Here is a 25008-nt window from a genome sequence, read left to right as displayed (position 1 = left end):
CATTTAAATTCCCCCCTTTTTGTGACTATCTGAAAATTGATCCGTGACTCAAAACCGTGATACGAACCGTGAGTTTTGTGATCAGTTGCACCCCTAGTATTTTACAACAACATTGACGACAACACAAGTTTACGGAGCTGGACCCAAACGCAACACTCAAGTCCCGTCCCGTCCATGCTGTCTAAAAGTGCTGCTAGTCTCCTCTGTGTCTTTAGCTGCAGACCTTTGTACGTCCTGGTGTTGGAATGCTTTCCAGTGAAATACAGCCACAGTTTACCTGTCAGCATTATAACCGTGTTTAAGCCAGCTAACGTTACCCGCTGTATGTTAACTAGCGTCACGCCCTAGGCTGTTTTTAAAATTGCATAGAGATTATTTTTAATCTCAACTGGTCTTTATCTTTACACATTGAAATTGATTTTTAACCGATTCATGATCGTTCATGATCGTTACATCCATTACTCTAACATCTGCTGCTGTATGTTGGTTCCAGAGGCTTGTGTTCTGTTTGATCTGCTTGATCTCACTCTGCTCTCTCCAAATGCTGTGAACTTTAACAATTTCAGGCAACAAGGCCAAAACAAACGAATGCTAATGCCAGGAATTAGTCATGAACCCAGAGCATGCACCCCAAATCCCCAATATCACACACACACATCTTACACATCTCACATCCTCACTGGTGCAACAAAGTCATTCTACAACACTAAATATGTGGTATCAAGATAAAGGATTCTGGCTCAACCACTTCTGATTTTGTCAGGCACCTGAAAACGCACCCTGATAGGTTAGCAAATATGTTTAGCTCAGCATTGGCCATTTAGCATTAGCTTGCTTATTGCTTTAGCTATGACCTACGGAGGTAAACTCCGACTGTGCAAAGTGACATTGTATTCATTTATTTAATTAACTTATTTTAGAACGTGTTGTTGGCTGTGGTTTTTTTTGCTTATGTTGTTTTATTTACTTTCGTTTCCCTGTCTTTTAACGCACTCTCTAACCGATTTCATGTTAAAGTCCCTGTTGATTGGATCCCTCACGTCGGCATGGATGAAAGGGGCGGGGCACAGTGCCCTGAGTAAGACGCGAGAGAGGGGGAATAGAGGAGTGTTAATAAAGCGTTTGGCTGATGTTTAACTGGATGCACCGTGTGCGTTGTCGATTTTCTGATGAAACCAAGCTAGGCGAACCTAACAATCGGTTACAGCACTGATCAGGAGCAGCGCTCCTAAATCCCGGGACCCGCTGTCTATTTTTGGACCGACCGCTCCCAGCTGCAGCCCCGCTTAAAACCACCCACTCTCGCCATATTTTTGTTGGGTCTCGCGGGATCCAATCCCAATGCACTCTTCTAGACCATGTCTCAAGTCCACATCTCTGGTTTTCAGTAATTTATGATGCAAGTTGTAAGTGCACTGGATGTTTTGGTCTGATTGTGCAAAAACACTGGTATGGTCCTTGAAGGGCAAGTAGATTTCTGATCTACAGTGTTTACCTGACCAGGCAAGTGAACAAGTATATATGCCGAAGTCTTTTTCAGTTCAGTTTGTCAGTAGGGGAAGGATGGTCTCGTATACTGTACTTTGTTCTCTTAAAAGCACATGTTTTTTTTTGTATGGAAAGGTTAATCAGACCTTTTAGGATAAAAATATTTAATTCTTGCAGAATAATTTAACTTGAACCTTGTCTTTGACAGTGACTCTGGAACATTTCTTGGCCTTGGAACTGTAACAGGATCAGTGGCTATCTACATTGCTTTCTCCCTACAGGTAAAGACCGCGTGGACACGTATCTCAAACTGAGGAACATAAATCAACCAAGCATCCCTGCTGTGCGATGATAACTTGTACTTACTCTTTGTGTGTGCAGAAGCTGTATTATGTACAGGAGTCCCATGGCATTGTTGTGACAGACCTGGCCTTCCTGCCTGACTCGCTGAAAGGCAAAAATATCAAAGGAAATAATGAAACAGCCATGTTGAGTGTAGCTGTGGACAGCCGCTGTCAGGTACATGCTGTTCCCAACCGAAGTAAGTCCTGCATCATCATTCAAAGAACACACTGAAGACCATGTGTCATAACTTCAGACCTCACCTTATCTGCCCCGTTGTTTTCCATTTTCTCTAGGATCTTTTCCTATCTGGCTAGTGTTGTTCTTTTGTGGCCTCATGGTGGTGGGAGTCGTTCTCCTCCTGCAGTACCACTTTCCAGGATTTATTTAAATCATGCAAATGTTGTCACAGGTCATGGTTGATGGTACTTGGACACATCTTCACATGGCTTGCTTTGCTGCTGTCAATATCAGCAGTCCTCGGTCCAACATCCAAACCTGCCAGTGCTGCATCACAACTCCCAGCTGAGCTATTGAAGGCTCTTCCAGCTGCAGCGCTGACTCTAAACAGCTTTTATGGTTCCCTGACATTGTCCTCCTCAGCTATTACTCAGGGTTGTTCCTCTCAGACCTGTAAACACAGTGGAATCAAACCAGGACAGACGATTATATTTGCTTTGATCTCAATTATTCTTTCTAATCTTTTTTGGATTCATGTTGGAGAGTTGACGGGCTCAGGTTTGTGAATATTTAAAGGGTGGAATCTTTTTATTGACATATTTAAGGAACAATGTAAACAATATATACATGATTGACACAATGTGTCTGGTTTTGTTTTTTGTTTACACATGGACACTTTGAATAACCCATTAGCCTCTCAGAATAATTGCTTTTTATGTGTTTTCCATTTTATTCACTAGTTCGCAGCAGAGACCAGATTTTGCAGTCCTCTGGTAAATAACTGGGGTCTCATTTATAAACGTGGCGTACGCACAAAACGGGGCTGAAAATCTGAGTATGCCACTTCCCACGCAAATCAGATGTACGCACGGTTTTATAAATCAGAATTTATTTTTTTTTTGCCGTACGCCACTTTTGGGCGTAGGTACACTTTTAGTAAGAATCCTACCACAGTTTTATAAATGAGACCCCTGGTGATAAAATGTTAAGCTTGTTGAAACATCAGTTTGTCTCGGTGCATGGGATTTTTTAATTCAAACCTACAGCTACATGTTTTGACTTTGACAGGGTTGCCCAGTGTCAACTAAACATTTCAACATAAAGGTGCAAACCTTATATAAATGGAGAATCAGTTTATTACAAGAAAAGAGAATTAAAGTTGCTCTAAGCATATCAGAAGCAGGGAGATGTGTAAACCTAGATAAAGTTATTACAGAAAAAGATGGATATTTAATTTAAACATTCTGACTGCAAATGGTTCCCAGCAGATGTACAAAAAATGTGAATGATTTTAAATGCCTATATTATTGTAACTAACTTGGTGAAATGATAGAGAAATAAAATAGGTAGCTAAAAAAAACACTTGGTCTCTATGCTTTTTGCTTCATGATCCTGACTCTATAAACTTTACAACAACAAAAAAAAAACTGCAATAACTATTTGTTTGCTACTTGTGGGCAACAAAAACAACACATTTTGAACACAACATTGAAATTTTTTTTAAAGAATATTTTTATAATTTTTTTTTATCATATTTTCGATTAGCATACAAAACAGAACAAAACCCTCCTGTCTTCCACACTGGTTTTCTCTTTTTAACGACCCCTAAATAATTTCTATTTGAAAAGAGGATTGCCAACAACACATTCACAACATACACAAAATAACAAAAAAAAACTAAGAATAAAAATAAAAACTGAACAGCCATTTCTACCCTTATAAGGTTAAAAACGCCCAAGCCAACGACATTAAACGTTGTGATTCAAAAAATGTTAATTATTCCGTCATTGTTATTGCTACGTTCTATCTCACACAGGTTCCGCTCTCTACGGGACTCTATGGGTCAGCGCCGTTAACGGAGAGTTGCGTCCGTTAACGGCCGCAGTTACGTAGTTCATAGGTCACCAAATAGTTTCAAGCAGGTAATTTGAACGCGTTGAATTCTATCATAGCAGCGATAACAAAGGCGAATTTTGAGTATGATCTGTAATATGAAAGCTTATTTAAAGTGCTATCAATTGACAATTTTACAGACAGATTAATGTAGTCTGTAATTTTTGGACACATTGAGGAAAAATCAACTGATATCCAAGGCAGTACACAAACATCGAGTTCAAACTCTGGCCTGGGGAGGGCAGTAGTACCCTGAGCAGCGTCTACACTGCCGACATTCTACAAAAAGAAGAGGGAGAAACTTCGCAGCGGCACATCTTAATGACGTAAGCTATTGTTTGGTGAAAGCCAGAGACGGGTTAGCATCTTTGGTGAAACTGGTTGTCCCAAAAAAATCTATTTAGGCCAATATTTCATTTGGCTGTTTGTACTGTATTACTCCTTTTGTAATGAATAAAAACAAGGCCAGTGGCGTGTCGTGGGTGAAACCAGCGGAACCGTCCTTTCTGAAGAAGTTTAAAAAAGATGTTGGTTATAAAGAAGGACCGACTGTCGATACTAAGGTAACGTTTAGCTACGTCGTTTGGCTAACGTTATTTTTTTTAACTTAACGTTAGTTTTGTAACGTTACGTTACTTAAAGTTAAGCTAGCAGCACAGAACCCGAATAACGTTAGCCCATTTGAGTGAAATATTAGCGCTAGCTAGCTATATCTCTTTTACCAGCTTTATGTTGAATTGTTTTGGGTTAAGGTAACAGTACAGTCCGCTGATTAAATTATTTACTATTCATTAAAACACAACCTGTGTGTTGAACCCCGAGCCGTTCATTTGAACCACGCAACACCGCTTTCCTTTTTCTAACGTTAATCTCATTCATGTTCATCCAGAGCAGTCAGTGGTAGTAGTCTAATGTGTTGTAGTGGGTATACTGTAGTGTGTGTGTGTGTGTGTGTGTATATATATATATGGGCCATAATCTGCCTTTGGGGAAGGGGGGGCATATCATAGTGGGGAGGTCTGGGTGTCCTCCCCCAGGGAAGTTTTGAGCGTCAGCAACTTCATTTTTGTTGCATTTGGATGTGCTTTAATGCACCGATTTACGGTGAAAATACCTTTTTTTTTTATTTAGCCTATGCGAAGAAAAAGAACACAGAAGACAATTCAAAGTATATAAAAAATATAATGGAAAGTATGTTGTTGCGTGTCATTGGGCATTTTTATGTGGGTATATGGGAATCCTGGAGCTTTCTTAGTGGGTATACTGCGTATACCTGCGTATCACGTAGACTACACCCCAGAGCGCAGTGAACGAACCATTTTTAAACTGGGTTATTTCTCTCATTGGATGGGTATCTGGTAAACAAAACCTTTTTGTCTGTGTTTCATATTCCCCCTTCAGCGCCAGGTGATGCCAACCCTCGATGACGACGGGAGTGATCGAGAGGATGAGTTACCCCAAGTTGTGGTTCTAAAAGAAGGACACCTGACCGCAGAGGACGTAAAGAAGATCAAGGACGAAATCCATACTGGTGGTGGCGCAGAGAAAGGCATGAACTCTTTTATATGTCAAGAGGGTCTCTTTGTTTTACTAGACATGCAGAATGGTTCTGTCCAGCTAAATGTTTTATTTAGCCTACACAGGCTGGATGAGATCATTTTTACAAAAATTTAAATATGTATTTTGTCAAGGCAACTGCCAGCATCTAAAATGAAAACCACTGCCTTTGCACAAACTGTGAAGTGTGTTTTGATGAATTGTACACATCCATCTTGTCCACAGATGATGAACCTCCTCCTGATGGTAAAATCCTGTTCAAGAAACCAGCCAAGCGCTCCTCCTCAGATAAATTCCAGGGCATCACTGCCAGCTCCAGCAAAAAGAAGAAAAGTGATGGAGGAGAGGAGGAGTCAGAAGAGAAAAAATCTGGAAAGAAAGTAAAAAATAATAGCCTTCTGTCATTTGGAGGGGATGAGGAGGAAGAGGAGGACTAAATGTTACTGGTGAAATGTAAGTCTGTATTTAACCCCTGTGACGAAAAGGAATCAAAGTGACATTTGAATAATGGTAAACTGTTTCACAATGTTGACAAATAGAAACAGAGGTAAATTAACAGACATTGTGCTCAAAACAGATACTGTCTGGAGTTCATCAACATGTTGCAGCCTGTCCATTCTGTAGTTTTTTTTAAAGGTTCCCTGCCACATAAAACCGTTTTTACTTGTATTTTTTTTAAAATATGTTAGGTCCATATGTGTTTGTGTTATGTCATGAATGTGAAAATGAACTGCTACCTCCTGTCAGCTCTAGCCACTGAAAAGAAATAAATCAGGCCAATTACAAAAGCTGGTCAGTCTGTTGCCTGACCTCATTACTATTCATGAGCTTGCCCAGTTGCGCTGGGTAAAGGATGCTGATGGCCAGCATCTCTTTGGCTAGCTGTTAGCCAATCAGAGTCAAGCAGCTTAGCTCGTTGAATATTAATGAGAACTGGCACAAATCGAGCTGAGTCTTCCTGCAGGCTTTTTATACCATGCTAGAATGGCTTGAAACAAGGTAACCAAGGGTTAGAGTCCATGTTAGAACTTCAGACATTACCACAAAGTAATGAAATACATGTGGTAGGGCACCTTTAAGGACAGTGCCAGTATTTTTGCATCTCGGAGCCAAATAGTCTATACTTTGTAATACTGACAACTCAAATTATTTTAGTACACCGTACAAATCAACTTGCCAATATGCAATTTGCTTGAATAACAAATCCATCAGAATGAACATCTTGATTACCCTGTTTTTTGTTTCTTCAAAGTTCTGTTATCACTGTATGCACAGGGATGATTCCCAACTGTTTTCGGTAGGAATGTCATGACACCAAAAATCTAGCAGTCGGTACCAATAGCATCAAAAGTACACAATGCTCGATACCAAAGTCGATACCACGGTGTGTAAAAAAACAAAGGACAATAATACTTAAACAGTCGCATAATAAAAACCAATTACAAAATAGATATACAATTCATATTTAAACAGTCAAACATTATAAAAGCACAACAGTAGTGGCGTGCAGGGGTGTTGAAATGAATCATTGCAGCGATGCAGACCTAGACCTAGGTGGCTCTGCGTCAATGCAGTGACAGACCATTATTGATTATTGCCTACTTACTTGTTGATTTTCCAGGCGCTGCTTTTTTTGTTTTTGCCTTTTGTCTATTGTCTTCTGTGTTCAAACTCCGCCATATTCAGGAGCGAAGGGGAGTTCGTATATATCTGACTGCCTGAATTTGTTGATGAAAACCATGTGTAGCAATATATATTAATATTGCGGAGGTGACGCATCGTGATGCATGGTAGAATTTCATTTAGACTGTCTGACGGACACAGATCCCCGTTTGGGACTCTGAATGAAACAAAGTTTAGGGAAGAGGGCTGTGCGCTGCTCTTCATCTGTGATTAAAAAAAACTAAATTATGGCTGAACTACTTGGGGCATGGAAACAGTGTGACATGTCTAGCACAGCATGCCCAAAGTAGACCATTATGATCAACTGAAGCTGCTACATTGACCACAGAAGCCAGGCGCTTCTGCTCATCTTAATTTATTTTTTACAGACACAGTAGACCCAGAGCTACCGGTCAGAGGAAAGACACAACGCAGCAGTCTAAACGTTTTACAAGTCAAAATAACAGGAGCATACTGAGCAGCTAAGATAATGCGAACGAGTTTACTCAAACATTGGTAGATACTAGGCTTGGGCCGGTGAAACAATTATTAACCGATTTGATATCGAGCCAAAAACCAGACTGGTATACCTACTACTGTAGGTGTCGCACTTGTCTCAGCCACCCACGTATGAGACTGATTGGAGTGCCCATAATGAGATTTTAGCAACTCCAGTTCACATGCTACTAAAAAGCTACTGAAATGTGATCTCCACATTGCGCCGCTTGGCAGCGAAGTGCTGTCAGACACTAGCGGCTCAATTAGTAGTTTGTTTAGAAACAAAGATAACGTGTTTATCACATTGTCATATTTAGGGTTGACCCCAAATTGCCAATCTCCCAGTCGAATCTTCGCAGAGGCGTTATGAAATGAGGATCATGCCATTTTGGCTATTTGGGGCTGCTCAATGTCAGATTTAACATATAACTACCTGTTCTCTCCCTATTAGTTAATATACAGCATATTAAGACATAAATATCAACATATAATGCTGTAAATAAAAATGTGCAAAGAAAGAAGCTATTAAAACATCTTTTTAAACTGTGTGAATAAATCCAGCTGCCCCGTAACAGATTTAAGTTTCACTTTCCATGATCCATAATGGATGGAGGAGCATCTTGGCGGCAGGGATTTAAACCTTTTAACTGAAAATGTCTGGGAAAAGAAAATCTTAAATGTGGGTGCACTTTGAAATAGTAAAAGATGATCCAACGTAAGATGCCAAGTTGTGTGCCACTGCCCGATACAGGAGCACAGCTGTGATCCAGTGCGCAGCCCACCACATGATCCATCCGTCCCAGGGATCACCAAATACTGCACACCAGACCAGCAAGCCGCGGCGATATGTGCAACAAGGCAACGTTTGTGGCAGAAAAACATGACAATAGGATTGTAAAAGAAGTATTGAGCACGCGCTGCAGGACAGCAGACTTTTGCTTTGTGCGCCCCGCTTCTCGTCCCCGGGGGCTAGGGCTGGGCAATATATCAATGGTATATCGACGTCGCAATAGGAGACTCGTCTTAGATTTACAGGCTGAATGACGGTGAAGTTATGTCATTTTTTGAACTTACCAGACTGTTCTAGCTGTTCTATTTTTTTATCTTTACCCATAAGTCATTAAATCATTTCTGGAGATTATCAAAAATCCCATTGTGTAAATAACATTTTCTTAAAGCACCAATCTATATAACCATACAATATCATCGCAATATCGACATCTAGGTATTTGGTCAAGAATATCAAGATATTTGATTTTCTCTAAAATGTTTTGCATAAAATAAAAACTAAGTGTGACTGTATTTAACTGTAAAGGATTCCAACAGTGGGACGTCCAACAGTCACCACCTACCGCACTTCACTTGAAACTGGTAAGCCTTGTGGTGCATTCAAAGTTATTGTAAAATACCCTTTTCCTATCTAGTGGATGTTCAGCAATTCACTGGGGATATAAGTTATTACATTATAAATCTTTTAATTTTGACTATATGTCTATAGCAATAAACAAGCCGTTCTTTAATCTCGCCGACAGTTGTTTTGTGCTCTTTTTTTTCTTTTTTTTAAGATATATTGACTTTTCTGTTGACTAAAACTAGACTAAAATGACGAGACTTTTAGTCAACTAAAACTTGACTAACAAAAAAAGATACGTGAATGACTAAAACTAACAAGGACATTTGGCACAAGACTAAGACTAAATAAAAAATAGGTGACAAAATGAACACTAGTAGGAATCCTGTAAGAGATGAAATCTACAAACGATTTTGAAAAAAAAAAAAAAATCTAATTTTGAATATTTTCCCAGATGCAATATGTTTTACTATATAAGAGAATTATCATTTTTGCATCTTTATTCTCATTTAAAAATATAGTATGTCTGCTGTGTTCAGACTGTGCTACATTCAGTCCAGTAACCGAGAAACGGGGACTTTCCCTGGGTATGGAGGTTGCTGTTTTCTCGTCAGACTGCGTGGAGCTCCTAAAGTCCGACACGTCTTACCAAATTTGCAGTTAGCCATCAATTTTAGTAAAACAGCCCATATTTGAGCTTTATATAGTTGCTTTCTCACATAAAAAAGTCTCAGAAGTGAATTTAATAACGAAATAGCCCGACAACGTATAACTTTGCAGTGTCTGAAATATGAGACCTGCTGTCTCGTCTCCAATGTGTTTCTATGTGGTTCGCTCAAACCAATCAGCGCGCAGCTCATCTAAATATTCATGAGCATACCATATTTGGAAGAAATAGAGCCATATTCACAGGGTAGTTAAGGGCCTAATAAAATAGCATTCAGGCAATTTTCAGCCCAACCAATGTTACATACCCTATTAGGAGACCTTAAGGAACAGTGTAAAATACCCTATATAATCATTCTCTCACCCCTTTAACCCAACATCCCACAATGTCAATGTTAGCTTAGTCTGGATCAACAGAAGTACATTTCCCGGATAATTGCCTGAAATGCAGGATGTCCGTCTTCCGCTCTCTGCGTGTTGCCGTTGTCAAACTCTTGTTTGCTTTTGGAAACAACAACAAACTGAGCTAGCAAGCTAAACGCTGGGAATGGCGAGTTTTGAGGAAAATTTGGATCTTGCAATAAGAGCGGCCTGCTTGTTTCCCTCGGACAATGATTGTAAAGATATACAGAGATTATGTTCACGTCATTTACTACCTAACTGGGACGATTTGGAGCCGATTGGTGGGAATTTCTACGGACAAAACTACACACTGCGATACACTTATACAATTACGTTTATTGTTTTATCCATCTAATTTAAATAGCTCACATTACTGTATTTTGTGAACAGTTAACTTCATTTAATATTTTATGTGGCGTTTTCTTTTGCGAGGTTCAAATGTTCCACCGAAACACTTTCCGAGACCATTTTGCAGAGCCAGCGTCGCTGCGTCCAGAGCTTAGCACCGGCCAAGACGATTGTAACTGATTTAAAGAAACGCAAACAACCCAGAGCGTTTTTTTTTCTTCTCCAGTCTTGGAATGGATCTGTGGTGTGGCCAGACTTTACTCCTCAACGCCGAGGAGAAAGGTCTGGCAATGCAAGACTAATGTCAGCTAGATGCTGGCTATGTTGACCGTCACAAAAGGCTCTTTTTTTGTTTGAGTAAGAAGGAGCTTTACCGTCTCCAGGCTGTTCAGAACTCTGCTGCAAGCCTTTTAACTCACATTAACAAAAGTCCAGTCCAGTATAGAATTCAATTTACTTTTAGAGCCCTGCACGGTCAAGTTCCTCCCTACATCTCTGACTTGATAGAGCTTCATACTCCCACCCGTAGTCGGAGGTCATTAGGTCAGACGCTATTAGTGCTTCCCTGCACTCATTTGAAAACTAGAGGGGATTGATCATTCCAAGCAGTGGCTCCTAGGCTGTGGAATGCCTTGCCTCTCTCTCAACGTTCTAAATTCTGTTGAATCTTTTAAAAAGAAGGTTTTTATGGTTGTTTATGTTTTCTATTTGTATTTAAATTTTCTTCTATTTTAATTTGTTGTATTGTATTACATTTTATTGTGAGAGCACTTTGTGATTTTTATCTGTGAAAGGTGCTATACAAATAACAAAACAAACAAAAAAGCGTTGAATAAACTAAGGTAGGCTGTTTTAAAACATTTCTAAATAAAATCATGTTTTCAAAATCTTTTCAGATGAAATTGTCACATTTAAATAAAATTTCACAAAAATCACATTTGTTAGTGACCAACTTATGGTATTTACCTTACATACCATAAAAAGTTAGGTAAACTGTTGTAAGGTATTTTATGTGTGCAACCTTTCAATGTAATGTTCAGAGGATGTTAACTCACAGAGGGTGCCCGAAGCTTTTATTGTGAAAGGTGAAGAGGAAGTGTTGAATTCTGTGTGAATTATTTTGACTGTGTATTAAATAATAAAGGAGACGTGCAGTGCCGTCTCAGTTGGAAAGTTGAAACCCGTGTTTTTATTTTAAATTTCTAAACCCTCAGCAACGCTGTAATCTTTTGTTAGGCCTATTTTTAATACCAATTAGGCTGTTCAAGTTCTTTTTTAGTGAAAATATAGTGTCTGTCTCTTTCTGACAGCTGTCACACAGCTCAGTGCTTCAGTTTACAGTAACTGTGTTGAGCTCAGGTCGGATTTAGGATGCCTGTTCTGTTTTGGTCAGGCTTGTTTACTACTCTCTAGTTTGGTCAGAAATGAGCCGCAGTTCAAAATGATAGGTGGAAATGGGCGTGGTCTATATATTCAGCTAAATTCAGGGAACTAGAATCTAGAATAGAAGAGTATGACGATGTCAGGCTAGTGATTTTGTCCATTCTTTGATAAATAATTATCCTAACAACTTGGTCCTTTGACGCCAGGGCCTAACATCCTTCCTCCCCTACAAGGTTTTGGGTCCTGAAACACCGTGCACGGGGGAGTCCTTTGGTGACTCCTTGAACGACGACCTCCAGCTTGAATTGCTGTTTCCACAGAGTCCAGTTCCCACTTTTTTAACAGCAGACAGAACCACTGGAGACAGATTCCTATGTGAGATCAAATGTATTTCTTTATCCGGAAAGGCTACTTGTTTAAGACAAAACGGTGATTTCGCTAGGATAAATAGTTTTCTAGTGACATTATAAGCCCCGTACAACTTATTCTGAATATCTAGTATGCGTTTACCTAGTGACAAGACAATCAGAAATAAAGTAATAACAAGTAGTCGATAGGTAAAAGAAAATAAATATCTACCGTCTATGAGAGACATGCCTATGTGAGAAGACTACAGGTAATAACGTGCACACGTTAAAAGAGAGTAAAGGGAGCTCGCTACTCCTAAGAAACAGGGTGAGAGACTCTGTAGGGAAATCAGACAGTGTGGTGTCTTAACAGGGAAAGGTCAGTATATAAACTGTAATCACTTGATTGATAAAAGAGCGTCTCCAGTGACGAGGTTCACTGCACAAGGTATGCAGCTCACGTGAATGAAATCAAGTGATTCAGGAGGGAAGTTAAAGATAAATCTTATAAACAAGATATAATATAAGTTAAAGATAAATCTTATAAACAATAAGATATAATATAAGTTAAAAATATATTTTTTTAACAATAAAAATATAATATACTTTGTATATTAAATGGGTAACAATTGTTGCAAAAGACAATGAGGAAAGTTGACAGGAGATGGAAAGTATATGTTGCAGAAGGGAAAAAGAAATGTGAAGTTTTATGAGACAATGGGAGAAGAAACATGACTTTAAGGGAAAGTTGAACGTACAAGAATGCACAAAATTAGTAAAAGAAATAGAGTGTGGTGAAAGTGACAGAAAAAGAGAGCAGGCTTAGATGAGGCAAGAAACGAAAAGAAGGGGTAGACAAGCTCGCGAAGAAAAAGTATTATAATTAGTAGATAATGTGATGAAAACGCAGTGGCAGCAGTGGGCTGTACAATAGTTATCACCTTAATGCCGTAAAAAGTAGAGAGAGGCTCCATTCTTCTGCCTTACCAGTGAACAATCCTGAGATCATTTATATAGTTTTATATAGTAGGTGGACAATAGGCTTGGGGGGGCGGGGGGGTGTACGTCCTAGAGGAAGAGGAATACGCAGAAAACTAGAGGGAGTGTGATGAAGTGAAAGGAAAATTAAGCTAAAAAAGGAGAGAGGAGAGGCTGAAACTGATAATCTAAATGAGGAGGGAGAAGTAAAGTGAGCTGAGGAATAAGCACACTTGGACCAAACTAATGCAGGACAGATGGTAGATGAAGACAGAGGAACTGGACAATGCAGGAGAAGTAAAAGTAAGTTTGGAGTTTTGCAGTTGTTGCAAGACAGAACCAAGCCTTGTTTTTATCAACCCCCTAAGATTTACACTTACAGTGAGGATGCTCTAGTCTAAAGAGACAACTGAAACAGAGTAAAACTCAAGCAACTTATTTCCTTAGTGCAAACGATTACTGTAATAAAATGTATGCTCTGAGCAGAGATAGCCAATCAATTCAGTATTGTGCTAAAACAAACATGATTCTGTTTTGAAAAGTTGATTTTATTTGTCTTAAATATCTCCAGAAGCATCCTATCAAATGTGCTTTAAAGATAACAACTGAGCAACATCTATAAATACATACAATGATTTTTTGTACCATTATGTACAGATATGTCTCAGAAAGTGCACACTCAATCTGTCTCTGTACAGCAGCCATGACTGACCCAACTTCAAAGACCTCCAGAGATTTCTTGAAGATCGCTCCAATCTGGTCAGACGGATGTCAATGTCTTCCTAGTTTTCCAAAATGACATAACCCGTCTGTCAACACAATGAAAGGTGGCAGAGATAAACTACTTAACAACTTAGCTAGTTTGCTAAAATATACTTTTTAAGATTGGGCCTTTCTCATGAAAGCAAAAAAAAACAAGAACAAACTTCGATAATACTTTACTTGAAGGTATCTACATAAGAGTGACATGACACTGTCATGAACACATGACACTGTCATGACACATGAACCCTAACCCTAACCATAACCATAACTTGTCATGACAAAAACCAAATGACACTTACTGAAAGAAGCGTTATGTCATAAATGTTTATGACTTGTTTATAATGTTTATGACACGTTCATGACAGTGTCATGTCACTCTTATGTAGATTCCTTCAAGTAAAATGTAATCCCAAAATTCTAAGTGAAAAAATCCACTACAGTCTTCAGCAGTTTGTATCTTGCTACCAGGTTTAATTGAATTTCAGAATGAACTAGAAAATTCATTTCCTGCAGAAAATTCTCGTGAATGTTAAAAAGCTAAATGTGTAAGAAGAAGGCGAAGTAGAATTTTATAGTTGGAATAGTGGGAACGGTTTTAATTAGTATGAATTTTATTGAAATGTTGAACAAAAGTGGAATATTATATATAATATAAGTCATAGTAAAGGTATGTCGAAAAGTAATAGTATAGGTATGTCGAAAAAAGTCATAAAAGTCAAAGTATAGTGTAATAAAAAAAGTCATAGTAAAGTTTGTGGGAAAAATTCATGAAAAAGGCATAGTATAGTATGTCGAAAAAAGTCATAGTATAGCATGTTGGAAAAAAAGTCATTAAAAAGTCATATATTATGTCAAAAAAAAGTCATAGTATAGGATGTCAAAAAGTGATAAAACAGTCATAGTATAGTATGTCGAAAAAGTCATAAAAAAGTCATAATATAGTATGTTGCAAAAAGTCATAGCACAGTATGTTGAAAAAAGCCATCAAAAAGTCATAGTATAGTATATCAAAAAGTCATAGTATAGTATATCAAAAAGTCATAGTATAGTATGTCGGAAAAAGTGAATAAAAAGTCTTTGTATAGTATGTGTAAAAAAAGTCATAAAAAAGTCATAGTATATCATATTGAAACAAGTCAGTATATATACAGCATAGTATGTAGAAAAAAGTGATGAAGAAGTCATAGTATAATATGTCGAAAAACATTATACTGGGAATCAAACCTGGGTCAGGGTCTGCAGTTCATAATTCCTGCTGGTGCCATTTGGAGTGGTGTTAACCACTGAGCCGCTGTGATATCAAACAGATGCTACTGAAAACAGTCATAGCACAGTATGTCAAAAAAAGTGATAAAAAGTCATAGTATAGTATGTGTTGTGGTTGTGGACATTTCTGTTGCCTGTATTATGATTTCTGTATGTTTCCTGTTTTTGTATATGTACATCTTTCTGTATATTTCTGTTCCGTTGTGTGAATTTATCCTGTTTTGTGCATTCTGTTCTCTGTGTATATTTCTGTTTCCTGTTTTATTTTGAAAGTCTGGTTTTCTGTCTTGTCTTGTCCAGTTTTACTTCCTGTTTGCCCACTTTTGTTGATTACCATGTCTCTCCTAATGTGTTTTGCCTGCTGTGTCACCTGCCCCTCGTTACCTCATTACCCAGTGTATTTAGCCCTTGTGGCTTGTCAGCTTGTTTGCATCTGTTTGTGTCCTTGCCCAGTTAGTTTGTGCCTGTATCCTGTCTAGTGTGTTTTTTGAAAACTTACCTGTGGTTTTTTTTGTTATCTTTTGCTCTGGGGACTTTTTGGATGTATCTCGTTGTCTTTGCCTTCCTCAGTTTTGGATTCCTTGTGTTTTGCCCGTCAGTGTGTGTCTACGTCCGGTCAGTTCGTGTTTTTGCCCTGTTTGCTTGTTCACTGTCAGCGTGTCTCAGCCATGTGCCTTTGTTGGACTCTTCCCTGCATTCTTTTGTTCTTGTAAGTTTTTCCCAGTAAGTTGTTTCCCCCCGTGTTTTTTCCAGCCCCCGTGCTGCCGTGTTTTTGTTAAATAAAACCTTGAGTTCAAACCTTCTGCCTGCCTGCCTGCCTGCCTTCTCCCTGCGTTTGGGTCCTCTTTCCGCTGCTCACCATCACAGAATGTCGAAAAGGTCATAGTATAACATGTCAAAAAAAGTGAAAAAATTCATAGTATAGTATGTCAAAAAAATGTATAAAAAAGTCATAGTATGAGATGTCGAAAAACGTGATTAAAAAAGTGAAAGTACAACATGTCGAAAGTCATAGTATAAAAAGTAATAAAAAAATCATATTATAGTATGTCGAAAAAAGTGATAGTCATAGTATAGCATGTCAAAGACATAGTATAGTAGCTCAAAAAAATTGATAAAAAGTCAGTATAGTATGTCAAAAAAGTGATGTCATATCGAAAAAAGTCATAGTATAGCATGTCGAAAAAAGTGATAAAGTAATATCAAAAAAAGTGATAAAGTCATAGTATAGCATGTCAAAAAAAATGTATAGTATAGCATGTCGAAAAAAGTCATAGTATAGTATGTCGAAAAAATCATAGTATGAGATTCAAAAAAAGTGAAGCCTGAAGAGGATTTAAAGATTGCTCCATTGACTTTCAATATAAAAAGAAAAAAGCTTAATATTTTAAAAAGCATAAATGGTGGAGAAAAGTTTAATACAAGCACAAATGTCTTTAAAGAACTGAACATTTTGATATTTCAATGGTTTTTGTAGCTGAAAGTATGCAGAAGTAGTAGGTGACCAAAAATCGTACGGAAGAATCGGATAAAAATACTGTGTATGCTAGTAAATCAGCATTCACACAATAACAAAATAACATCTTCATATAGAATGCAGAAATATCTTTAATTCAAAAAAGATTTACAATATTTTACAAATGACACAAATTGTATTTAATAGGGATGGGCATGATTAATTGACGATCGATAATTGATCATTAAGAATTTTGTCGATCACGTTAATTTGTTATCGATTAAACTAATGCTGGTTGCGTTGCGAAGTGTGAGTCTTGAAGCAATGAAATGAATTTCACTGTGTGGCAGCAATTAAACATTTTACCACCCGGGGGCGTTATATCTTCAAGTTTAGCCTAACCTCCAGTTTAACTGACACAAGTTGTTCTTCTTGTAATTAAGATCTCATCGAGGAAAAACACGCTGTATTTTTGTATTTTCATAGAATTTTTAATTTATAAATCATTAATTTCAATATAAAAATATTAATGATTAATCAATAGTCGATCGTTAATTCTCCCGACGATCGACTAAGAAAATTTAATCGAATGCCCATCCCTAGTATTTAAGGCAGGGTAAAAAAATCTTTGGCACTGCTCCCTGTTGATATTAAAAGATAAGTAGTTGGATTACATTCCCTTGTTGGTTGATTAGTCTCTTATGTACAGTTATTGTCTCTATGTACATTGTGCTTGTTCATCTGGAAAACAAGGTTTGAGTATAGCTGGGTAAAAACAACACGGTAAAACACACACACACACACACACACACACACACCCACACACACACACACACACACACACACACACACACACACACACACTCCTTTGGATTCCTGCTGGCGAGGATGAAGTCCACAGCATCATTAGTGTTAAGGCAATATCTCTGCTGACACTTTGGCTCAAAGTGGGACACACAAAGACACTTTAGGCACAAACTGCCCTAATAACTCCAAAATGTTAGACTGCATGAATACAAGTCTGTAATGCATAAGTATCACATTGTAAAGTGCACATCAAATGTCTTTGGTTTAATAGTTATTGCCCTGTTCATTTCTCATAAAGAGAGTGACTTAGAGAGCCTGTTTGACTATTAACGAAATACTGTCTCCATGTTCAGCATATCTTTGGAAACTTCCAGTTAACGTTTTGGCTCTTTAGATTTTCAGCTGATTAAGGCAATTTGTTACATTTTAGAAGCAGTGAAGACCAAAAGCCTCACCCAGAGACCCACTTTGCCGGGCTAGAATATGATATGACACAGGGACTCAATTCAAAGTCTTTGGATGCAGGAGCTCAACTCCTGAACATGACGGCTGAATCTTCAATTTCATCAAAGCAGAATAAGTGCCCTTGTTGAAAAATGTCCCGCAGTGTCCATGAAGATGTAAAACTGTCTCACTTCTCATCGCTCACGGAGCAGTCCACAGCTATGATGTCCTGTATTTCTGTGATTTTCACCTCCTCTGCCGGGATCTCCACCTCTATCGGGATCTTCAGCTCCGCAGGGATCTTCTCTGCTGAGGAGCTGCGGCTGGACAGTTTGTCCATCTCGTCCTCCAACTCGGAGATGCGTTCAGCGACGCAGTGGGCGGTGAGTCGGGCCTCTGGGTCGTGGTCCCAGCATTCCATGATGGTCGCACAGATCACCGCCACGCCCTGTACAGAGAGGAAGAGAGCAGTGATGTTAGACTCCATATTAAATACAATGCACTGAACTGTGTGCGTAAAGGTGGCATATTCTCAACCATCCTCAAGTTATTTTAATGCAATATGACCATTTACGCATAACCACCGATACTACAAAAGTCCACTGTTGGTCCATGTTGGCACTGGAGCATCATACACCAGAGCATTTCAACTCAACTTTATTGATGTTGTCCCAGGGGAGCAATTTGTGGTGCAGCAAGGCGTACATGCCAAGACAACACAATAAGAAACACAGCACAACAAAAGACAACAAAATAAGGAGATCAATATGAAGTGGGTCACTGAATAATAAACACATGAAATACAACCATACATTCACATAACTTAAAATAATTAGAGTCCTACATTCCATAGTTAAAGTGTCAGTTTCCCATCATAAAGACCAGTGCAAAATTTAAAAAAAAATCCACATAAATAAATCCACACATATATAAAAACCATCATCAGTCACTAATCAAATCTGAGCACCATCCAAAATAAAACTACAACCAATCACTACAAATCTATTCCAGTACAATCAATAATAAGACTAAAAGTAACACTAACATGCTATATACAAACACTAAGAAATACCATAGAAATACAAATCCAGGCAATAAATAGTAATAATAACAACCTAGCCTTTTCTGCATGATCATCACCATCATCACACATCATCATCATCATCATCATCATCATTATTATTATCATCATCATCATTATTATCATCATCATCAACATCAGGACCCAAGCGTACCATCACCACCTACATCCCTGGCCAGACCTGAGTTCAGGAGTAAGATGGCAGTAGCATAGAAATAAAATGGTTTAGAAAGACCATTGAACTGTTTTCCATGGTCATTTAACTAGAACAAAACAAAATGGCACTTGTTGTTGGTTGTCAAGGAGAAAACACGCGTTACAGCTTGCTGGTAGGGGAGTGGTCTGACGCAGTTGGGAGGCGTTCTCCGGAGCAGGAGGGACAGTTACAGCCAGCGGGTCAGAGGGGCTCCATTTATATAGTTTCTAGTCTTTAGAGACCAATTAAAGCACTTCACAACATAAGCCAGCATTCACCCATTCACTCACCCATTCACTCTCTCACACACACACACACACACACACACACACACACACAGCCATCCCAACGTGTGAACAATGTGTAAAAAAACAATGATATGACAGCCTTGTTCTGCTCCTGTGCTAATCATTCTATTACGCGTTGTTGGCTGCATTTTACCAACAACATACAGTATGTAACCCCAACATACAGTTACCATTGATTTCACAATGTGTTAGTTTACCGCTTGTGCATGTTGGATCAAATGTCCAAAACAGAAAGTGAAATACATGCAGATGTTCATAAGTGTATGCACGTTTCTTTGTAAGTGAAAGACACATTTGTATGATATTACAATAGTGTTCAAGGGTGTCACGGTGTAATAATCATCATGGAGTTGAATATTAATGCGGTCAGAATAATGTATTATTTAATGTATTATGTACAAAGTAGCATAATTAATTTTTGGTTGGAATTGAAGAATGTTCATGTATTGAATATATATTAAGATTAATCTAAAAAAAGTCTAAACCATTTATCTCAGCATGTATTCTATAGCTGCCTTTTCTCTGCCTTTTCTGTGCTTCGTTCGTGTAAAAATAATATGGCTGTCAAGCGATTAAAATCAAATACAAATGCAGCGATGCTTCTGTTGTCTGTAATGTCTGTTTGAGAACACCAGAGGGCAGCGCAGGCATTTAAGAGCCATCGAAATGGTGAGCCTACCTGACTGAATGTAAATTGTCCATTCAGTACGCTGAGCAACATTTTCTCATCTGCCTCCATCATGTATACAAAACTACTGTGGAACGTATGCGCCCTAAAAAATAAATATAAATTTCCTAGAAAATGTTCAATAATGGTGCGTATTCATGCTACAGTTAGTATCTGTGTGAGCAGTATGTAAATGTCATTTCAGTAAAGCCGCTCAGTGTATGTCTGACCTGATGCCTGAGCCAGGTGTCGGGGATCTCTGGTCTTCCTCTGTCTCTCAGCACGTTGTCCTTCATGCTCTCCACACAGGGGTGCTCTCGCACTTTAGAGCCGTATGCAGGCTCGTAGTCCTTCACCTCTGCAAACACAAACACAACCACTGGATCAGATATGGACTGCACATCATCATCTGAGTCTCAAGTGCAGAAAGTATCCTCTCTCAGGTCATGTTATCTGTGCCATTATGTTTCTGTTATTTGCAACACTTCCCGGACGTACCAATCTGCCATTTTTTATGTTTAGTATTTCATGTTGAAAGACTAGCAGGAAAAAGAGAGAGGATAACGTCAAAACCATGAAAGAGGTCAGAAAGAACAGGAGAGACACTTTGTTTCTCTCACTATGACTCTAGAGTCACTACTTGCTCTGAAACTAACCTATGGGCTGAAATTCAGTTTTTTAAATGCAATTATTCAAGTTTAGCAATTCAAATTCAAATATAAATGATTCAAATTCAGTTTCTGGTGGCACTAACCCCTCTCTCACTCGCTCTACCACACACTCCACATGCACACACAAATGCCGGCTCTGCTATTCTCTTAAAGAGATCTACGCACACACAAGTATAAACCTCAGGCCACTAACGTAGAGCACCTGCAGAAGCATAAATACCACTTTAGCCTGTCTTCTGGCATATCATGTATCCAGACTCATTATACAATCCTAGTTTCAAAAGGAGTCAAGTGGAAACATTAAAAAGTCATCTTTATGGAGATAATGTTAGGTATAACTCAGCTAGCTAAAGCTGATTAAATCTGAAAGCGTCAGTTTTTATTTCAGCCAGCAAAATCAACAGTCCTGTGCTAGATATCAGTAGCTGCTTTTTTCTACCTGTCTGAACTCAAGGACCCATTGTTTCAAAAATGACTACGCTTCAAGTGGTAAATCTTCCACTGTTACAGTATTGTAAACTGCATATGCATTGTGAGAATGTAAAGCATGATAGGTGTAGCAAAAGTAACTAAGGAGGGCAGAGTTTACACTCAAATGTAGATATTTGCATTTCCACTTTTTTTTATGCACTTTAAGGACGTGTATGCATTTATCTTCACTTCCATGACAACAGAATGTACTCCACCTCCTGATTAGGATCATGTGATATGATCAAAGACCCCAAAGCAGCTACTAAATTGCCCTTTGTGTTGAGGTTATTTTTTTCTGCAGTCTTCTAACTGTCCATTATCTGGCTCGGCAGCTGCAAATATTAATTTAAATAGCATATGTACATTTTAATTAGCAGAATGGTATGATGAAATCTAGGAAAGGCTGCAGTGGTTTAATGTAAATCAAGCCATGGCGGTCTCTGCTGCTGTGTCCTCAAACAAAGGAAGTAGGAAGGTTGGAGTTGAACCCCCAGACAGGAAGTTGGAGGTCTGGGATTGGGACTGCGAGGAAAGAAGCTGACTCTACAGGCCCACACTTCCTGTTTTTGACATGTGGTACTTCCCCTGTTTAAATATTTTTTTTTTTTAACAGGACCTAGCCGGGCCCGGCCCATTCCCTTGGAGGTTGTTTATGCCAGGGCTGGTAATGTGTTCAGTTCTCTGCTGTTTAGATCTCCTGCCACAGAGCTGGAATAAATACCACACATTTTTCTGGACTGGACACAGCTGAAATACAGAACAGCGGAGAGCGAGCTGACCTAAAATGAGAAAGTTGAAAACAGAAATAAAAAGAGGTGGAGCACTTTCTAAACATCAAGACATGACTGTAGTGGGAAAAGGTATCATTTCATGCTGTAATAAAATAGTCCTCATATTTCTGAAAAGTATCTGGAACATGAAGAAGTAGACAGACCATCGCTGCAGTATATACGAGAATGCTGCCCGCTTCCCTTGAACAGCTCTGGACATTTGAAAGCTATGAGAAGAATTGCATGCGTGGTTTGAGAACATATTTCACAAGAGACTGCAACCAGAGCCTTCACTGTCTGGGGCCCATGGTTAAAGGCCTGGTACATTCAATCTAAGGGTTGGAAAGCGGTTTACGACAGTTTCCTTTTCAGATTATCTGTCTGAAACCTTTGTGGCCTGAAGTTTCGCAGAAACCTCTGAGGCTGACTAAACTGTCTGGGATCTGCTATCTTGAAAGGAACACTATGTTTGCTGTTTAAGAAACCTTAGACTCTCGACAGTCCAATAACAGAGACCGATCCCACATGGATGCAATAAAAGATTACATCATAAGAAGTAGAAGTGAAACTGCATAAACTAATGACCCCACCCTCTCATCAAAACAAATCCTCTCTCTGTCCAATCGAAGCATTGGGCCATCTCCAGAGATAGTTGTGGGCTAAATTGCTGTGGCAGGTTTGTGGCTAGCACATCAGGCTGCTGATAACGTTTAACGTCAATACTGTGAATGGTGTTTGATGAGGCTTAATATTTCCTAAAGTTTGGGTGATAAGCAATCAGTTATCATGTATCTATCTGCATGCTGTATGTTGTCACACTTGTTCTATTTCATCCTTACTGACTGCCAGAGGCAGTGCTTAACACTGAATATATTCTGTATGGCGCTTGCACAGGTCGAGTATTTATTTCAACAAAGTCACCTGTCACCCTGGGTGACCTTGACCAAGGTATTAAGTTCCGGTGTCATCCCCAAGCTCATTCCTTTTTCATCTTCTCGCTAAGCAGGTCGTCTACCATCTGTGGTAACATTAGCATTAGCTATAGTTGGAACTGTATACTATTGATTGTTACAAACCTCGCCGCTTGAAGGCTTGCAGTTACGATCAGAGTTGCGGACTTTTTGCCCTCCAAAGGCTGCGGCCGAGCAGTCCCTCTTCATTTTTTTTGCTTTCCTTCACTTGCCTTGTTCTATTCTGATATAACATGTTGTCTGTGTCATTGTTTTTCAAATAGATCATTTCACATCAGGCCAAGAGGCAACATATTAGCCTTAGTTTACATTGACTCGTATATATTGAAGCTGATTATTGTGCATTATTCTTGTAAAAAAAGACTGGGAAATAAATGTATTTGCTTTTTAGTACACGCGAGATGAAGGATCAATATCACTGTCTGTGCGTGAGGCATAAGGCAGTCAGCATCTGCCCTTGCCCCATTAGGGGTTAACGATCATCCCCTCACCAGCTGTTGTCAAACGCAAGGAAGTCAAAAGCCTGGCACGTTGCAAACTCTTTGCCCCGCTCCATTACCCTGCAAAACCCTCAGCTAAAACAGAACATGCCGGCCCTGCCGCGCCCTGCAGGCTTTTTTAGGATACAGTATGTAAATAAAATGCTCAGAGACACACAGAGAATGTACTATAACTGACTGCAACAACAATGCCAATGCAGGGTAGTATTTCTATCCACCATGCTGCCCCTGTTGTTGGGGTTGAGACAGAGAACACACACACACACACACACACACACACACACACACACACACACACACACACACACACACACACACACACTCACTCATACACTCACACACAAACAATCCCATATTGAGACATGCAGCAGAAACAGGGCTAGATGTGGGTGTTTGTGTAATAGCTCCCTCTTTCGTGCTCTGTTTCTATGTACCTCTCTCTCTGAAATAGATACACAGACAAACTCATGCACGTTGGAATGTGACTGTCTCATTCTAAATGTCTCAGACTGTCTAGAAAAGCACACTAAGCAGAGGTAATGAAGTGGACCAAAGAGACTCGCTCTCTACTTTCAGGAGCGTAGTGAAGTTTGTGTGTGTGTACTTCCATCTATGTAATTCATAGACTAAGGATGTTTTTGGAAAGTTAAGACATTTTGTCCAGCCCAAAGGATTGTTTGAGGGTTTAGACTTAGTTTTAGAGTTGAAAGATTTAGGTTTAGATTCCTCAAGATTATCTTAATGAAATACTTTCACGGCATATTGTGAAAGAGTTATTCGTTGCTACAATCATTCCGCTCTCCAGACTGACTGAAACAATTCCTTTGTAGCAGGAATGCTCTTTAAAAAAGTCCACAGTCTCCATAGTTTAGCTGTATAAATTCAAGTCGGTATCTTTATCCTGGCAGTCACATGTAACTTAGTTGCAAGTGGTTTTTTGGGGGGGGTTTATGTCTCTGCTGAGGCAATGCAAGGAAACACTGTACCATGATTTAGTAGTGCTGTCACTTTTTATTTCACATGTGAAAGAAATGTTATATTCAATCTATAATCTTCTGTACAAATTTAATATTCTGTATGTATAAACAAAATAGGCTGTGCCTTGCGGTCCCTGGGTGGGCTCCTAAAATGCACTGTTTATGTGTTTGTTGATTTTGTAAAACACACCTGCCTTGTAATACTTATCACTTAGGTGAAGCTCAAGTTCAGCTGAGTACAGTACACACACACACACACACACACACACACACACACACAGCCAGCTGAAACAGGTAGAGTATCCACTGCTGTTCTCTATTTCTCCCTGGTTTCCTACACAAAGAAGGGCAACAGCAGAGTTTAGATTGTCTCCCTTACATATCAGACATTCCTAAGATTCCTGCTGCAGACCTGAAGCTGAGGTCGAGATGCAGTCCGACAGACATGACCATCAGACTCCCTGTTGACACACAAACCTACAGTTACTGCATAACAGGAAATAGTAGCCTGAACCTCCTGTCTGCACTATGTAGGTCACAGACAGTAGGCAGTAGATGTATAT

At 39.0% G+C, this 25008-nt stretch overlaps 3 protein-coding genes across 6 annotated transcripts in view; 2 read left to right on the top strand and 1 right to left on the bottom strand.

Annotated features, from left to right (window-relative positions):
• The window catches only part of preb (prolactin regulatory element binding), a 16200-nt gene extending 12830 nt beyond the window's left edge, over positions 1 to 3370 (top strand). For all 3 annotated transcript variants that reach the window (XM_078253668.1, XM_078253667.1, XM_078253669.1), the window contains exons 8-10: positions 1697 to 1769; positions 1870 to 2029; positions 2127 to 3370. In XM_078253668.1, coding sequence (XP_078109794.1) covers positions 1697 to 1769; positions 1870 to 2029; positions 2127 to 2221 — 328 coding nt within the window. In that variant the 3' untranslated portion in view covers positions 2222 to 3370. The remainder of the gene's footprint in view (positions 1 to 1696; positions 1770 to 1869; positions 2030 to 2126) is intronic.
• An 856-nt stretch (positions 3371 to 4226) lies between these two features.
• kiaa1143 (KIAA1143 ortholog) lies at positions 4227 to 6252 on the top strand. The gene is made up of 3 exons (XM_078253666.1): positions 4227 to 4466; positions 5305 to 5452; positions 5686 to 6252. Exons 1-3 carry the CDS (start codon positions 4353 to 4355, stop codon positions 5895 to 5897), a joined length of 474 nt encoding a protein of 157 aa, XP_078109792.1. The 5' UTR covers positions 4227 to 4352; the 3' UTR covers positions 5898 to 6252.
• A 10464-nt stretch (positions 6253 to 16716) lies between these two features.
• LOC144520051 (TGF-beta receptor type-2-like) overlaps positions 16717 to 25008 on the bottom strand; it is a 52134-nt gene continuing 43842 nt past the window's right edge. For both annotated transcript variants that reach the window (XM_078253663.1, XM_078253664.1), the window contains exons 9-10: positions 20316 to 20443; positions 16717 to 18281 (exon numbers count right to left, since the gene is read on the bottom strand). In XM_078253663.1, the coding sequence (XP_078109789.1) occupies positions 18021 to 18281; positions 20316 to 20443 (389 nt within the window). In that variant the 3' untranslated portion in view covers positions 16717 to 18020. The remainder of the gene's footprint in view (positions 18282 to 20315; positions 20444 to 25008) is intronic.

Source organism: Sander vitreus, chromosome 6 (assembly GCF_031162955.1).
Source record: "Sander vitreus isolate 19-12246 chromosome 6, sanVit1, whole genome shotgun sequence".
In the NCBI taxonomy this organism is placed as follows: domain Eukaryota; kingdom Metazoa; phylum Chordata; class Actinopteri; order Perciformes; family Percidae; genus Sander; species Sander vitreus.
The sequence above is the reverse complement of the archived record's forward strand: the minus strand, read 5'-3'. Positions and strand labels throughout refer to the sequence as shown.